The sequence below is a fragment of the Argiope bruennichi genome, chromosome 11 (assembly GCF_947563725.1).
Source record: "Argiope bruennichi chromosome 11, qqArgBrue1.1, whole genome shotgun sequence".
Lineage (NCBI taxonomy): Eukaryota > Metazoa > Arthropoda > Arachnida > Araneae > Araneidae > Argiope > Argiope bruennichi.
The window spans coordinates 26,620,819-26,639,449 of record NC_079161.1 but is presented as its reverse complement, the minus strand read 5'-3'; the positions used below and the strand labels follow the sequence as shown (position 1 = coordinate 26,639,449).

Below are 18,631 nucleotides of genomic sequence, written 5' to 3'. Positions count from 1 at the left end.
TATATTATTATTTTGGTTGAAGCTGAGTGCAGGTTTGAAGACATAGGCGATACGTTGTAGTTTTGCTTTCGCTTTATTCTCTCTTAATATCCATCTCGAAAAGTAATTTATTTACAAACAGACGCAGCACATCACAAAAGCAGAACTAAGAATAAAGGGCCGAACAAATGATCACTAGTCTTATATAACATTGGATTTCTGGCCATGTGCTAATTCAATACACGTGGTGACCTTTGACACCTTTTCAAGGGCACCTAAGGGATCACTTTCATTTGAGACGTAGTACTGATGGCGCATTATTCTTTACAGAGGAATTAATCAAATCGAAAGTGGAATATTGGATCACGAAATAAGAGAATATTGTTAGAATGAAGTTACCATGGGCCAAGATAAAATATTGGAAATTAATTAAATTGAAATTAGAATTAAAATATCATTACACACACACACACACACACATATATATATAAACTGAAGTTGTCAAGTTTAACATGGAAGATGACATGGATACTTATATTGTTACGAATCTGTAATGTTGCTTTCCAGCACGAATAGTTCCTTCGTAAGAAAGGCCGTTTTACGATCAGCCATATTCGATGCTGATCGGATGCTGGATCAGTGACCCCCAGGCCTGGTGCTAGACTTGACAAAAAAAATAGATAATACTGAAATCTTCAAGAATTTTGGCGATAGAAGCCGATATATGCTGGATTGTTCCAGAACCTTCTCTGCCCTGCTCCGGAGACTATAAAAGGCCGGCAGTCTAAGCCGAAGAATTCGTGTAGAGAGTCGTCGAAAGGTTAGAATCGCATTGCGAGTCAACGGCGAATTAGTTGGATCAGTCCAGCGTAGCGCAGGCATCGAGTGGTGCTAAGATAATGGTACGAATTCGAAATACCACTTCACTGCTCAATTAATCCGAAAATAAGGAAAACTATCTCTAATGGATAGCTACAACTATCTCTAATGGATAGCTACAACTATCTCTAATGGATAGGGGATCAATGAGCTCCGGCCTTAGCGATTAAAAGGAGTTTCTGGAAAATGCACGAATTTTCACGATATTAACTAGAAACCAAGATACAGAATCGTTCTAAAACTTCCCATACTCTATCGTAGAAGGGCACATACGATAAATGGGATTCCAGACAATACTCTGTTTGAAATATTGGTCTCTAGAAGAATTCAAAGAAAGAATTCTCTTTGAGCGCTTTGTGATGTGCGGTTGTTTAATAACTATTTGCAGTTTGCATATGAGTTATTATTATTATTATTTGCAAATACTACCTTTGCATATATTTCTGTCGTCTTTTGCTACCTGTATTGCGTGTTTTCCTCCGAATAAAGCGTTGTAATTCAGCATTTCATTAAAATTAATTAATATTCCGGGGGGAATGAACAAGTCATCAAGGGCAACTATTCAATCACAATACAAACACAAGATTCAAAAGAGAATATTATTTTTATTGACTAAAATGGAGAGTGCGTCAGTGCTGGTTGAGGATGGAGAGCTCCTCTTGATCCCTCCGCTCGCTGATGTTGCTAAGCAACCGCTGCAAAAAACTGTTGAACTCCCGCCTCAGAGCTCCACCGTTCTCCTCGACGCTTGTGTTCAGCCACGGGATGCGGGAGAACAGGCTGGCTGAAAAAGAGACAAACGGGATGAGATATAACATCCACCCCCACATCCTTCCCTTACTCAGAATTATTCACAGCCCGCAATATAACATAGATCTGAGGGGAGGAGGGGGGGGGCGGAATAATAAACGGTCAAAATAGGAAAATACCTAACAGTACCACATCTCTGGCAGGCACCCAATTTTTCAATATTTTTGACGGTTTTTTCAAGAAATCTGAACTTAGAATGGACGTGCAATCGAACTTATTCATATAAAATCAAGAATTGTTTTTAGAAATCTATTCTAATAACAATTCCAAGTTTTATATTATGCCGTTTTATGACTCTAACAAAATACATCTCTTTATAATTTAAAAACTGCCCAATTAGATTATTAAATAGTATTTAGACTGAGTAAAATAAAATAAAAAAGGAGGGGGTATCAATTTTAAAATCAAGTGTATCAGTTTTAAATTAGATTTTTTTAAGACAAAATACTGAAATCAATCTGAAGATAACCCGAAACTAAATATTTTGTTATTTCAGTTTGTAAAAACTTACTATTAAAAACTACATATATATAGAGATTGAAATCAGTAAAAAGTAAACAACAAGTCCGATTGGTCCTGTATCATTTTTAATATTGTTACCCATAAAAGTGACGAGTTCATTATTTTACTTATAGGTAAGAAGATTTTTAAGAACAACATAATAAATATCTGTCTATATACTTATCTAACCGATAAAACAGTGATTTTTATCTGTTATTGTTGCTATTATCTTGCCACATTGGGCTTTTGTCTTCAACACCAGAAGACTCTTTTCTGAGGGAAATATATTGTGCATACACTCACAGCCAATACAGAAGAGTATCTATCTTTATTTTCCAACTTGCCGACAGGAAATTATTCCTTTTTTTAAAAGGTAATGAAGAACCCGTTTTAAGAAAGATGATTTGTTTCAAAGCAGAGGCTCTCTAAAACTATAAGTCGTGAATCAATTTTCGATGGATCACAGTAAGATCTAGAATGTGTATATCTTTCCAAAGTTTGCGAAAATATGATAGTTAATACATTAGAAATATTCTTTTTGTAATTATATTTAATATTTTTTTATTTACAAAATTACCTGCCCATAAAACCTTTTTCAAAACAGAATGTGTACCGCTGCTCTCTAAAAAAATTCCATACGTTTAGAAATGAAGTGGGGAGCTATGGATTTAGTTTCCAAAAAGTTGACCACAATGCTTTAAAATTTAGGAACCCTTGATTAAGAGATTAAAACTGATCTTTTATTATTTAATAGTTGCCTCAAGCGACCAGTTGATTCACCGGGTATACTGATTATATTCTGATATCAGATAAATCATGTAAATGTAACTCCATGATTTCGCCAGGCCCTGGTGGCTTGGTGGTAAGGTCTCGGTTTCGGAACCGGAGGGTTTCAGGTTCGAGACCCGATTCCACCGAAGAACCGTCGTGTAAGCGCGTTTGTGCACATTAAACGTTCGGGTCAAACGTCCTACCGCTGGTGTGGTATGGTGTGGAGAGGGGGGTGCCAGCTCAGGTGTCGTCCTCGTCATCTGACCGCGGCTCAAAATGACCAGGTCCGTCCTAAAATAGCCCTAGTGTTGTTTTAAAAGGAGACGTTAATATAACTAAACTAAACGATGATTTCGCCACATCATCTGACATTAACGCCCTATTTTTTTAATAGTCTTACTTAAGTTATGTTTACTGTGTACATGAACTTTTCAAATGGAGATCAGTCCCATGACATCATGGAGGGATTAAAAAAAAATGCAAACATGAGGTTCATCTGTCCTGTAAATTTTGCGGTACTGTAAATTTACTTTTTCATGTTTCCTAAACTATACAGATATTAAACAAAATCCTTCTTTCTTATCTTTCAACAGTACAAGAAAATCAACAATTTCTGATGAAACAATGAAAACAATTTGAATGTCAGGGAGAAGATTGCACATGTGCAGAAACTGCGAAGCAGCAGCTACTTGTTCCATCGACACAAGCACTTGCTATTATCTGCTGTTTCAGCACATGCGCAATCTTCTCTCTACGCATGTATGATTTTAATGGTATTTTATAACTGGCTGAGTGTAAATTTACCTTTAGATTCAGTCGTCGTTTCCAAGGAGGAAATAGTTCAAACTGGATCCCGGCGAGTTAAAGTCACGGTGAATTGTGTATTAGAGCTTAGAAATAATGAATTAAAACAGGAGTGACATTCTTTTTAATTTAGAAAATGTTAAATATAAATAATTTTTGGAAGGAAATTTCATTGTTTTATTGAAATTCAAATCATTTTTATTGTTCAATGAAGGATTTAATTTTAATTGATCTCCTTCAACAGTTGAAAAGTAAAGAGGAAAGATTTTGCTAATTATCCGAACACTTTCCAGGAAGAACCAGAAAACAAAATAACAATATCGTAAAAGACAACATGTATTTAAAAACAGATTATCCAAACGATTATCAAATTTTAATAACATTATGATATCATGGAATTCAATACACATGATAAGCAATAAAGCTATTCAAATAACACTATTCGTATGTCTGTTACAGTTTTATGAATATTTTGTCGAAGGAATCAATATTAAATTATGGAGAAGAGATTTAATTGAAATGAAATAGAACCAGTATTCTCGGAGATGTAGCGGGTCGCCAAAGGCAGCTAGTCAAGAACAGAATTAAAAAATCAGTCTTACAAAGTTCTGATGACCGTGTTTCTGACTGGTTGGGCTTTCTGTGACAAAGTATCATGCACTGAGCATCCTTCAGGCCTTGAGTTTGGACGAAGTTGGCATACCTGCAAGACATACAAACACTTAAGGGGGGACACGTTACCTTCAAACATTTTTTTTTAATTTTAAGCATTATACAGTAAAGTTTCATAGTAGTGTAACACTGAAATAAAAACACCCTGAAAAGAATAAACAATTCATCTAAACTGCTTAGATGAAATTTCCATTTTTAAAATTTGCTAATACTTTTTCAAATAAAAGTATTTTGCTTCAAATATTTTTATAGATTTTCTGAAATATATTTCTCAAAATTGTGCATGGATTACAAAATGTATTTGGCACCTATTTGAATATAAAATTTTTTTTATTATATGTGTAGAAAAATAAGGAAATTTAGCAGTATCTCATTTTAACTCTAGCCTCTAAAAAAAACTAAACAAATGAATACTTATTGCATTCACGCTTTTATTAAATACATAATGATGAACTTGTGCACAATATTTGAAAATGCTATCTTATTTTGGAAAAATGTCTTGGCGTTTTAAAAATATGGAGATGAAGAAAAACAGAATGTGGTGAAAAAGATATTTAAAAATTTATTTGTGAATAAAAATCTTTTTACTCTTTTCTCAAGCAAATTTTTTGCATAATCATAAGAACTACATAATTTAATATATATATATATAAATCAAAACACTTATCTTCAATACAAATATTTTATAGAGATTTAAGTACTCATTATTGGAGTAAAAAGAATTTTTGATCGAGAAAAACAGCTGTATGAAACCGACAAAATATTTAGATTTTTTAAAAATAAATTAACGTATCTGGTGATTAAAATGTATTGAACAAATGATTTAAAAAAAACAGATTTGTATAAAAGTTCTTTTAAAAAAAAATTATAGTATTCTTTGCGCGTTTACAAGAAAGTTTAATTTTTTTTTCTTAACTAACTTATACTCAACAGATTTCTTACGTTTTCTCTGATACACACGCCTATAATCCCTGCACATGGCTACATTATTTGTTCAAAAAATGTTTTTCCCTGCTTGAGCACTTTTTAATGATTTATATGTCCCTACATTGCACTTAGAAGCTGCATCTGCAACTGCAATTTTGACTCGATACAGTGAAGGTGAAATTTCTTTTGAGCACTTATTCCATATTACACTATGAAGACTTTCGTTTGAATTATGTGTCAAACATCTTGTGTAAGGTTAAAGAAGCTCCTCTGATGTCAGTCGTTGATAAACTGTCATGATGTTAGGGACAAATTTCTCATTTATTGGTGTTTTTATATGTGTTTTATGTGAACTGATGTTTTACCATTGGCCAAAGCTTCCTGATAAAAGCATCAAGAATCTTTCCCAGAAGGAGCCATTTCTCTGCTAAAAAGAGTGAAACACGGCAATATTTCTTTGGGCTGTGACACTAGTACGAAAATTCCGAGTCTTTAAAGGCCATTTTTAAAGGTTCAGGTCCTTTTAAATCCCTGTCAATATTATTAAATAAAAAATATAAAAGTTATTAAATAAAAAAATTTAATAACTTTCGAAATAATACAGATGCAGCTTTAATATTTTAGTGTGATGTGAAGGAGAGTATAAGCAAACCAATGCGCCAAGAAAAAAAAAAAATCGATATTTTGATCATTTTTTAGGTACCGTGTCGCCTTAAGTAGGGTAAGAAATAGGCATTGGATAGAATTTTGAAGTAATTACTTATACTGTTTTGAATTACATGTTTGAAAACCAGAAATCTTTAAAGGTAGCAAACAGTTAAAATAATAATTAAAAAATAAATAGAGGTAAAATGTAAGTATCTTATATTAAAAAGTAAAAATGCTAACTTTGATTTGCTTTGATCTCTTATAATCTCTCATCTTTGATAAAATATCTGGAGATCAAAACAAAAATCGTAAAGACTGTGAAATACTATTAAAAATCACAAATTTTAGTAAAATGGGAATTATATATTTCAAACATTAAAATTTAAAAGACGATTTCAGTTTTCTTTCTGATTGATATTTCTTTCGCTTAATTTCTTTATCGAACTGTTTTCAGTGATTTACATTAATGAATTTTGTTTTAGTCTTAAAAATGATGATCAAAAGTTATTTTCAATATTTTAGTGACTTAAGAAAAGCCTGCTTTTAAAATGTTTTTTATAATTCCTAATTTTTAATATATTTGATTATGCATTAAACAGCTCGTTCTATTTTTGAATTCATTTATTATTATATTGTATTTCATTCAAGAAAAGACAAATACAATAACAAAAATAATTTTTTTCGGATTTAGGGACAGCTAAAATATGAAGATTTAACACTAACGTCTAATTTTAGGATAATTATAATACTTTTTACATTTTACATCCGAGAAATTAAAAAAAGTTATTATTTTTATTTTTATTTATTTATTTCATATTTTTTATTTGCTTTCTTTATTTTTATCATTTTATTTTTAATTCAGAAAAATCTGGAAAAAAATGAACAATTCATAAAATTCTTGAAGCAAAATATTTTTTGTTAATGATTATAATTTGTCATATATGAGAAAATAAATAAATAAAAGAATGAATCTAAATAACAATTAGCATTCTTTTCTCCAATAGCTGTATAACTAAATTAGTTCAAAACCGAAATCTCTTTTGTCAACTGCATCAAATTCATTAAATACACTCAATCAGTTAAAATTTTCACAATAAAAATGAAGTGCACGTGATCAAAAAGTTGTGACGCCTTTGTCAAAAGTAAACAATCAACTGCAAATAAACAAAAGAAAAAGAAATCTAAACTGATAGAAAGAGTGTCATTTAAAAAAACAAATTATCACCGCGATTCAGTTGCAGCAGGTGTTCGAAATATTCGCTTTCCTTCCTGAATGTGAGTTCTGACTCACTTCACCGCATTTTACAGAACTGAGTGAAATATCAAAATGCTGAATATGTTGATAAATAGAATAAAACTGACTATTATCAAGACGACAAATAAAGCTTCATTTTCAGAAATATAATTAATTTTTAAATTATAATAAAATAGTTCTTGGGGAACTTTTTTTCCCAATTTTAAAAATATTTTTAAATATGATTTACAGACTTTTTTTTTCTTTGCAATAAAAAAAACAAAAACATTTTCATTATTTCTAAAAGAATTTAGTTTTAGAATTTTCTTTCTACAGATTAAAGATAAGAATCAAAGCAATACTGTTTTTCTTTCTTCCCCCTTTTTTTTACATACTAAAAAAAGCAATGAGCTTTATTATTAGTTCCAATTCTAAATCTTAAATATATATATATATATAATTTATAAAGTAATAATATATTGTCTGACAAAATACAGAAGAATTATTAAAAAAGAAGAGCAGATTTAAAATATTTCTAATGAATGGCAATCGTTAAAGGCGCATACGATAAATAGCTAGGTAGAGGAAACGTTTTATACTATACATTCGAATTAAAATTAATTGTGCATATCTATAATAGCATTTAATAATTTAAATTAACTTGAATTAAAAACGTATATTTATTAATAAATGTTTTGTTTTACTGCTGGATTCCAGAATGTTATTAATGATCCATTTACAGTTTTAAAGTCTGTTACAAAGCATGTAAGAAATTACTGTTTTTATGAAAAATTCTTAGTTTTAATAAATTATCAAATCATTTATTATTTAATTTTAATAAATTTTAAAACTAATTATAAATATATGTTACAACAATTCTTTTAATTGTTTGAGTTATTAGTTTTATACGCGATATTAAATATGTTTTTTGTATGCATGTTATTACTGCTTTATTTGAGACTTAAATTTAAAACAAAATAAGGATAGACAAATCAAATCTAAAACATTATCATGTTGCAATGTTTTAAAATAGAAGTCCGAATTTCTATTATTATTTAATACAATTTCTTCTTAATTTTCTCTCACTTGTATCTGCTTCCTGTATACCTACTTATTTTCTCATATATAGTATATAATCGAGGTCTGATTTCTGACAACTAACAGCGTTTTTCTATAGAATTCCGAAATTCATTTTTGCTTTTTAATCTGAAATAAAATTTCAATCCTTCTTTGTATAGATTTTTAAATTAAAAACTAGTTTCTGAAAAAATAAATATTGTGGTCATTAATCCATGAAAGTGGGAGATTATCCTTACCACATGTCCATCTCCTTCCGGATATTGGAATAGTCGCTGCTGTAGACAAAGATGACCCCATTTGCTTCCTTCATCAAGGCTGGCCAACAATTTTCGAATCTGTGCAATATCAATAGAATTACTGAGAAAGTTGAATGCTAATTAAAGTCAACTGAAAGCATGTTAAGCCGCTTATGAAAACCAGAATCAAACTATTAACCTTACGCAAAAAGATATTAAGAAATTTAAAGTTTTTGTATTACTGGTCGCTTGTCTATGCAAATAAATTTTAACAGTAAATCGAAAACATAAAAATTTATTTTAGTTGAGGATATTGAGATAATTCATTTGATCATAATCCTACCTTTAAACATAGCAAAAGCTGAAAATCTTATTCTACTTGATTTAATTTGTATTCGTAAAATTGAGTAATTTTGACAGCTTTACAAAACTTTATCTAACCAGCGGGAGTGGTTTTCCCAAAACTATCTCGCATACTCTAAAAAATTTGTCATGCCAGAGAACGTTTGGCATGATATTGGCGTAATAGTTATGAAATATTAATATGTGGAATGAAATTAGCATTTCTACTGAATCGATCGTGTTGTTCTTAGCAAGTTTTTTAGCGATTAATTTTTGGCATGAGGTTAATAGTACCGAAAATCGAATTTGAGCTTTAGACGCATTTTTCTCGATCGATTGAAAGAAAGATTTGACACAAAATTGCCATTGTAGTCACAAAATCCAATACCTAATTTGGCATATTTAAATCTCTGTGTTTTTGAATGATCGTTTTAACATGTTTCTGAAATTAAGACCGACAGAGAGTCAACTCTTTGTTGGTTTTGTCTTAAAATTTGACAGGTATCAACACTATAGATGTTAAATTTGTGTACCGAATCTTACCAATATAGCTTTCCTCGTTTTGTAATTATTGTCTTAATTTATATTTGAACAGCCCGACAGACGGACTTCCTCTGAATAGATTTTATTCAAAATTTGATACAAATCTGTAATTTTTTTTGTAAAAACGGTGTATCAAATTTCAACCTTCTGATTAAAGCGTTTCTGAGTTATCTTTGTCACAGACAGACGGACATTTTCTAATACAAAATATCAATCGATAGTGTTTAAAATTAAATTTTGACCCAATATATCAATAACATTTATATACATTAGGCTAACATTCGAAACTATTCAACTGGCCGCAATGATATATTCCGTAGTTTATCTCATATTGATACTTAAATTTCCCTTGATTATAGCTGAATATTTCAAGAACAAGTCCAAACCTTCTAGTATAAATTTGACTTAAAGGATCAAAATTGAAATTTAACTTACTTTCTATCATAACATATGTATATTATAAAAGTCATTGTGGCTATGTCATTGTTACATTTCTTTCTAAGCAAATAGGCCAAATTTCGCCAAACTCAGCATATTTTTTTAAAATTTATTTTTATTATTTTTTTTGAGACAAAAGGACAAATACTGTCAAAATTTCAAAGTACAAAAGATAATTAAATGTTCAATTAATTAAAAATTAACTGTAATTTTGAAGTTTTTCCGCAGTAATGTCAAAGTAAATTATCCTTAAGAAGTATTTTATACCATCTTAAAATTTCATACTTTACTCTTTCAATGACCTCAGTTTCATTTCCGTAATTTTTTTCTTTAATTGTAATTAAGTGTTCAGAATTCAATAAAGAATGAAATAGATGTTGATGATTTTTCGAAATAAGGTGAGCTAAACAATGGTGAGACTTTGAAGTATACTACTTTTATATTTTAAAATACTTTTGGCAAAGTTTTTCTATTGGTTTTAAAAGAATTTATGCGAAAAGCTGATAAGAGTTATTAAGAGTTAAGTTTTTCTTTTAATGTTATTCTAAAAGATCATTAAAAGAAAAATTTTAAAGCAGACGATTAACTATTTATATCATGAGCAACTACTGACGATTTATTTTTATGTTTTTATAAAAGAAAAAATAACTATTTAATTAATTTTCTCAAAATATTCGTTAAAACCTTTTTTATATTTTAGTATTTGTAAACCAAATTTGAAGTATATAATTAATATTAATAACTTGCGGCAAAAATTAATTATCGGTGGCTTTTAAAAATCATTTGGTTCAACTGACATTCTAATTTTAATTTAAAACGATTCAGAGGACAATGTTATTTTGTTTATTATATTTTATATAAAAGTACTTTTTGCATTAAAAATATTAAACACGTAAATATTTTAATTCCAAGCAACATTGGGTACAGCACTAAGAGTTATTATAATTACAAATCGGAGCAAAATTGAAGAAAACTTACTTCGTATCTCCACTGCAATCCCACAATTCCACTTCAGCTTTCGCAATGCGTCCACCAATATTTAAATTATCGCTCTCGAATTCTAAGATTCTACAAAATAATGCATCATAATTTACTAATGTTATTACAATATATTATGATGTTTATATTTAATAACATAGAAAAATTACAATTTTAAACATTAAATTACTTAAGAAATAATGAGCGATAACTCGAACCCGAATGACGTATGGGTTAAGGGGTAATAACTTTTCCTTTCTTTTTTTTTTTCATTTTGAAAGTATACTAAAAATAAAAAATTCTAGATTACATTTTTTGCCCTGCTTCCACGAAAGTTTTCAAAAATAATTTGCTAAAGAGGAAATCAAAATTAGATTTTATTCATTTTATAATTTTTTAATATCTTACTGCTATGTTTTTAAATAGATGAAGATAAAAAGGTTATAATTTATACAAAAATTTAATTATTTTGTACCAAATGTTTACCTATTTCTAATCGTACGACATTCAGTCTAATACTTTGCATATTTTATACGTCTGTATCATAATTCGTAACCAAGCAAAAAGAATAACCATACCAAGAATAATTCTTACACCACACTGCCAAGTGCTATCAGCGTTCTACTTTCGTTCGATTTCAAATGCATCATTTTGACACATTTTACTTGAGAATTTATTTTTAATCTCAAAATGCTAAGAGGTTTGAAAGTGTAGTCTGCTAAAATAAGATTAAGCAGTAACCTAACTTAGGTCAAATTAATGTAGCAATGAAATAAAAATATAAAATATATTAGCATTCAAAACTAAATATCACTTATTTTGAAAAAAAAAAAATGATTTGCAAATAAATACTTATTTTCAAAATTAAATCGTCTTACATCATTTGACCAGGATAATTTTGTACCCGTAGACTATTGATAAAATCATCTATTTCGTTGTATTCTTTCATAAATCCCGCTTTATGTACTAAAAATATACAAAAAAAGCGATGGTTTAATATCTTTTACTAATAAAAGTGTCTGCATATGTGTGTGTATGTTAACGCTCAACCTAGATAGACCGCCAGACGCAGAAGCATCACATTTAGCATCTTCACGAAAATTAGTAGCAACACTAAAAATGATTAGAGTTTCGCTTCAATAATGAAATATATTGTTATAAAATCGGATTAAAATATTTTTAAAACTTGCTTAAAAATAGAAAAAAAAAAAAAATTATGCAACACAAAACTGACTGAATATTAAGATGATGTAAAAATCCTCTTCAGTTATAATATTTTCGAAAGTCTCCCAGGAAAAAAAAAAAAAAAAAAAAAAAAAGCAAAATTTTCGTTAAATTTTTATTAAAATTAAAATTAAATTTCAAAAAACATCGTTATGAAGTTTTAAAGTATTTCCATTCTTTAAAACATACATGTGGTGCACTTGTAGAATATCAACACAAATACACTCAATCATCTCTATTACTAACTCAAATTGAATTCTGTTATTCATTCATTAGTTATCATTAGTTTATGTATATACTTTCTGAATAATGCATTTACAGTAATAACCATTAAATTTATGTGCGATTTCAATATTAAAAAATAATTATATCTCAGTTATATTTTTAGAATTTTAAAAATAGTTTTTCATCTTTTTAATGTGGCACATTTTTTTTTCTCAATATATTATGATGAGCACATTAAACGAAATAAAATGAATCGAAACAACACACCTATATATTACATGATATATAGAGAGAAAGAGGTATAAAAATCAAAGAACGAATTACCTGACACCTTGCGTAGGATAATATTCATTAGGAATAGTTTCTGTAGCATCAGCTAAGAAATTAGAGATGACAGTTTTCCCACACTAAAAAGAAATGTATGATTAAAGCCATTGTTAAAGCTTAATTGCAAAATAAAGAATAAATTCTTTATATTTCAAGAAGATATTTTTCTTTCATATTGATAGCAGCTGCCAACAAGAATAAATTTTGTTACCACACATTACTTTGCTATGAGTGCAGCAGCTGAAAAGTATATCCAAAATCGCCGAGAGAAAAATCATAAATTTTGCAATATTAGACAACGATATTTTAACTGCTTTCAAGTTAATGGAAAAACAACTTCTTTAAGAACTGTAAACAAATAAATTAAAATAAATAAATTGTGATAATAACAACCTTAAAGCTGTTCCACCTTTGATAATTTTTTAAAAAAAGGGGGAAGAAAATATCATAATCTAATCAATTTTATTATCAATGTTTTCGGATTACACAGTCAAATTGTTAAATTTTTAAGAATTAAACTTGAATTCAATTACCTGTGTTAAGATAATACCACAACTAGCATTTCTGTAAAATAAAAAAGCTTTTATGATATTTATAAAATAATTCTTTGTAAATATGATTTCATGCTATATAAATGTGAACAAAGTAAATTCTTCTGATAATCGAAACAGTTGAAAAATAACTTTCTGCGAATAAGGCTTTAATCTTCGCCAAATACGAATGTTGGCGCAATTCCTTTCTCGACATTTATTATCTAGAGTCGTTAATGAATTGTTAAGATTTGGTAGATATTTGTCTGGGGAGTATGCATGGGGGGATTTCTATTCCTACTCTAAATAATAAATAAGTATTCAGATATTTGCAAATAGGTATTATTCTTGGAAAATAATTTTAGTCACCATTTATAGGGGGGAAAAAAAGGCAAAAATTTTAGCAAATAACTTCTTATTTTTTTATGCCTTATATTTCATAATGAAAGCAAATAAAGAATTTTATACAGATGGATAATATTATAATTGCAAAAAGTATAAACAAGTGAACATAGACAATGAATTTTACATTTCTTCTGTATAAAAACCAAAAGAATTGTTTTAAATTAAAAAAATTTAGTATGACTGCAATTTTACACAAAATCTTTTTGGAAAAACAAAATAAAAAGTAAATAAATAAGGAATCATCTTATGAAGAAAATCATTCCTATATATTCAATTAAATAAAATTATTCAATTTCAATTTCTAGCTGAAATTTTTTTTTCAAGCATTAGTCTTAAAGATTCGATTAAGAATAAATTACTTATAATACATTTCACTTAAAATTTTCACACATTATAATCTTTTTTTTCTCTTTAAAATTACTACTATTCAATATCTACATTAAAGTACTTATTTCTGAAATATCATAAATCAATGCTGTTAATAAAAGAAGTTTTGAAGGAAGAAAATAGATAATTATATATTTATGACACATCATACAGAATAAACCAACTAAGCAAGAATATTACAATTTTATATTGTCAAAAAAATACAAATTTATCATAAATCATTCAATTTGAATATTGCTAGCTAAATGTCTTATTGTAAATTAGGCATTTTTGTACAATACAAGACACACAACTAATTGAAATAATAATTTTCCATTTAATTTATATTATTTCAATAGTTGGCAAGTTGAAATTGGCAAAATATATCAATTCTCAATTACCAAGATAATGGCCAAATCTATCAAAAGCAGCAAACTAATGTGAAATTATTGAAAAATTGTATATTTTATGGTGTAATTTTGATAATTTTGCTGTTGTAAAGCAAACAAGCAAAAATAAATAAATAAAATAATAAATAAAAATAAGTAGGCAAGATTTTCTTAGTATAAGAGCAATATGAACTTGCTGATAAATAGAGAGCCCTAAGTAAAATTCTGCTTTAAAAAAAGATGCAGCATATTTTGAGTTGCTGCAAGAAATTTCTAAAGTGCTGTACCATTTACTTTATAGAATAGTGACAACTAATAAAATTTCAAAACTGATTATTGAAAATAAAAACATGTCTTTAAATTTCTAATGTTTCCATTTTAGTCAGAATTAAGCTTCTATAAATATTGTGTTTATATTCCACAGTTGCAAAATGGCTTGGATTTTATTCTTTATTCTAACTTTATTAATTAAACTAAACTTAAATAATTATACGTGTTTGTTTGCATGTTTTTATTTATTTATTTGTTTGAAATACTATATATTTGTTTAAAATGTAATCAATATGTTGGCTTTTTAAAGATACAGCAAGGAATTAAACTTCATATAGAATTGCAAAGAAGTGTGAAACCCCTTTAAACATTTAAATCAAAAATGAACTAAAAAAATATTATATAACTGAAAAATGAGATAAATATATATTCATTCTTCTAAATGGGACTTCAATTCAATTATTATATAGTTCACACTACATGTAGAAACTTTTTGAATAAACAATAACAAACAGCAATTTTAATTTTTTTCTTTTTGAAATGATGGATTTCAACTAACAGATTTCTCACAAATACGTGAATGTTCAGCACATATATGAATTCAAAATCTGTATTTAGCAATTTTATTTACTGAATTCAATTTTGTATTCATTTTATAGCATAAGTATCAATAAATTTAGCAACAATACTTTTACTGATGAGTTTTAGACTCACAGCAATTAAAGACAGCTCACACATTTAACAGTTACTTCATTAAATATATACAAAAATATTTCAGAAAATTCCACGTTTAAAAATATTTCAAGCTAAGAAAAATATAATCAGCATATGAAAAGAAAAATGTTTTTAGTAAATTTAACACTTAGTTTTTCATATATTCAAAGCTCTAACAAGAAATTTTCTTAGAATTCAATGTTTGAATTTTTGATTTGTGGCATATTTCAGAAAACTTCATTTACTGTTGGGATACTAAATAGCACTAATACAGAGTCATAAAAGATTACTAGCAATGATCTCAAGTGATAACTTCTTAACTGTTTTGCCAAGTGCCATATATGCATTGATTTATCAAATTTTGATAATTGTAAGCAAAAAATAAACCATTTATAACGATTATAATTCAATATTAAAATTACTTAAAATATATAGATAAGTCTTCAATGGATTTCCACTTGAATCAAAATAAGAAAATATTCCCAAAATAGAAGGTGTCATCTTATTAGATAGTAAAGAAAATGAAACAGTTAAAAGGGGTTAAATTACAAATAGAAATAAACCAAGTAGAAGACCAAATAGGTTCAAATATATCAAACTAGTATATAGAGATTCAGTGGTGGCTTTAGACATTTTGCAGCCCAAGGTAGTGCTTACTAGGAGGCTCATCTTTTTAAAAAAGTCTAATCAATTAATAAGTTAGTTTAATTTTTTATATTAATAACTTAGCAAAAATGTATATTTTTCTTTCTTTTTTTGTTATGACTCATGATATCAAAGTTTTCAGATAATTATATTTAAACAGATGTTTGCTATTTAGATTTATTGTAATAATTAAATGAGTGCAATGAAACAGATAGAAACCTCACTATTATACTTGGCAAGATGTCAGTATCATCCTAATACTTTGTAATTAATAGAATTTGCATTTAAAAAAAATTGTTTTATTTGGCAATATGTTAATAACATTTTTTAAAAAATCAACTTGCCTGGAGTTCCCTCTCAGTTAAGTAGTCTTAGGCGATTGCCTAGTCAAAAATCTACCATTCTAAAGACCATAAAAGAAAGAATATAACTTTGAACTATACAGTGATTTAAACTATTATTTAGAGAACTAATGAACATGCACTTTAGCAAAAATTCGTACACTATAATCAGATGAAGATTTTAATTCTTTTCAACTAATCTTAAAATAAATATCAGGCCATGAAGGATGAATTATTTTGTTGATTGCAATCCAGTCAATTTTTTATAGCAATATTAAATATCATTTGTTAGCATTTGATGAAGTCATCCAGGATGGTGGACTTTTGAACGGTTGGCATGATTTTGTCATGCTTGTGGAGAAACCACTAATTTTAAATCTTATAGAATGTCAGTAGATAGGAAAAGATATATAAAAGGTAAATATCCATTAAATGCTTTAATAGAAAATATCTTTTCTCTTTTATTTAAATCAGGATTTTTTGAAACTTTTTCACTCACAATTTATTTTATGTACAAAGTTGTTCCATAATTATTTTTTTTTCAAGTATCCTAGAGTTCAAGTAATTTGATGAATAAATAAGGTCATGAAATATATAATTTTTTTTGAATTGATATATTATTTTTATAAAAATGATAAAGTATGCTTCAATTTAAGAATTATTCTTGCTTATTTAAGTCAACAAATTTGGCAAAAGAACAATTAAAGCTCTAGGGACTTTCAGGGTCATAAATTCTGGTTTCAATTGAAGAGAAAGCTTTTTTATCAGGTTCTGATTTAAAAATGTTTATCTTCTTTTGATAGTGCCAACGATTCAAGAGTTTAAATTGATGTTATAACTGTCAATAAACACAAGCACAAAAATAATTTTCTATCAACATTTTAAGATAAAATCAAAAGGATATATTTTCATATTTCTTTTATTTTAATTCTATGAATATTCATATAAATATATGATTTTAAGGTTCAGTGAAGGCATTGATTGTATTATGCACACTGAATAAATAGAATCCCTCCAAAGAAAAAAAGGGAATAAGAAAATTTACCTCACATGGACCAATGACTAGTAATTTTACTTTGTACATATTTACAATTAATTGCTCCTTTCAATTACAGATGATCCATTGTATTTTTGAAGAAACATTTGCAATATAATTTTTGTTTACATCTCGCAACATGGTTGCTATGAAGCATGGTAACCTCCAGAATGGGATGTTATCGTGGTTGCTAAGATAAAATTCAACATTTTGTTGCCAGTTGTAAATGTAAAAAGTTGAAAACAAATTTGAATTTCGTTTCACCATTTTTGTTTAATTTTATTTGTTCGGTTTGTAGGGCACTAACATACTGCTCGTAAATTAATTCAATCGAGTAGTCGTAAATTAAAATGTAATTTAATAAACAACAAAAACATTTTTTTTAAAAAGTAGCAAGACTATCAATTAAATAATTTCCATGGTTTTTCAAACATTTCTATCTGTGTTAATTTATGGCATAACTCATAATTAATAATATAAAGAAAATTTTAAAAAGATGCATGTTTTTATAGCTTTTTAAAACGATCGAGAATCAACGCTAGGGCTCATTACTTCTGCTTTTCAAAATATATTTCGGAAATTTAAAAATAAGCGCTGAAAAGTATCCAAAAATTCCCATCATAAATTACAGAACTTGTTTTAAACCTACTACAAATTATTATGACATTAAGATGGTAAAAATAAGGCATAGTTTTTTCTAACTATAGTGGGAGTTGTAAAAGATTCTTTTATTAGTCTAATTGTCTGATCCAAGGGATATAATCCTCATAAATGGAAACTTATTTTCATTCCGCCACCTTGCACAGAATAAATCAGATCTTTGATATTTAATACTACTTGATATTTTTGGTTTTTGCTTCGAAGAGGTTGAGGAATCTTCAACATGCCCCCCCCCCCTCAAAGTAGAAGAGGAGGAAATCAATACTGTTGGCTCCCCCACTTCAGGAAACAATGATTAGATTATGAGAAAGAATATTATTTAGTAAAATAAAGAAAGAAAGAAGATTTTAGTTTTCGGAGTTTCTTCGTAAACAAGATCCAGGACAATCAATACTTTCTTCATTATAAAATTAAAAATTTACCTAAGAAAGAATAAATTTCTGAAATAAACTAAAATAATAACTTGAAACGAATTCAAAATTTAATATTATTATAAATTTTCGCATCGAGTATTCAAATCTAAAAGGTGGTTAATTTTTAAAATTAAGTACAGTGCGTGTAGTAATAAGATAACCCACATTTCATTCGTTTATAATGGGGTCAATTCACGGTCACGTGTCAGGTACCAAACAAACCGCTTCTGTTCAATTTTCAACC

The 18,631-nt window shown here is 28.0% G+C and overlaps 1 protein-coding gene across 1 annotated transcript; it reads right to left on the bottom strand.

The window, feature by feature from the left end:
• Positions 1 to 1,443: 1,443 nt before the first annotated feature.
• On the bottom strand, positions 1,444 to 17,508 carry LOC129957161 (intraflagellar transport protein 22 homolog). Its single transcript, XM_056069338.1, has 6 exons — positions 17,324 to 17,508; positions 12,616 to 12,698; positions 10,843 to 10,932; positions 8,542 to 8,640; positions 4,347 to 4,447; positions 1,444 to 1,642 (listed from the first exon to the last, which is right to left on the bottom strand). The coding sequence occupies exons 1-6, from the start codon at positions 17,360 to 17,362 to the stop codon at positions 1,488 to 1,490; spliced, it is 567 nt and encodes a 188-aa protein (XP_055925313.1). The 5' UTR covers positions 17,363 to 17,508; the 3' UTR covers positions 1,444 to 1,487.
• Positions 17,509 to 18,631: the final 1,123 nt, after the last annotated feature.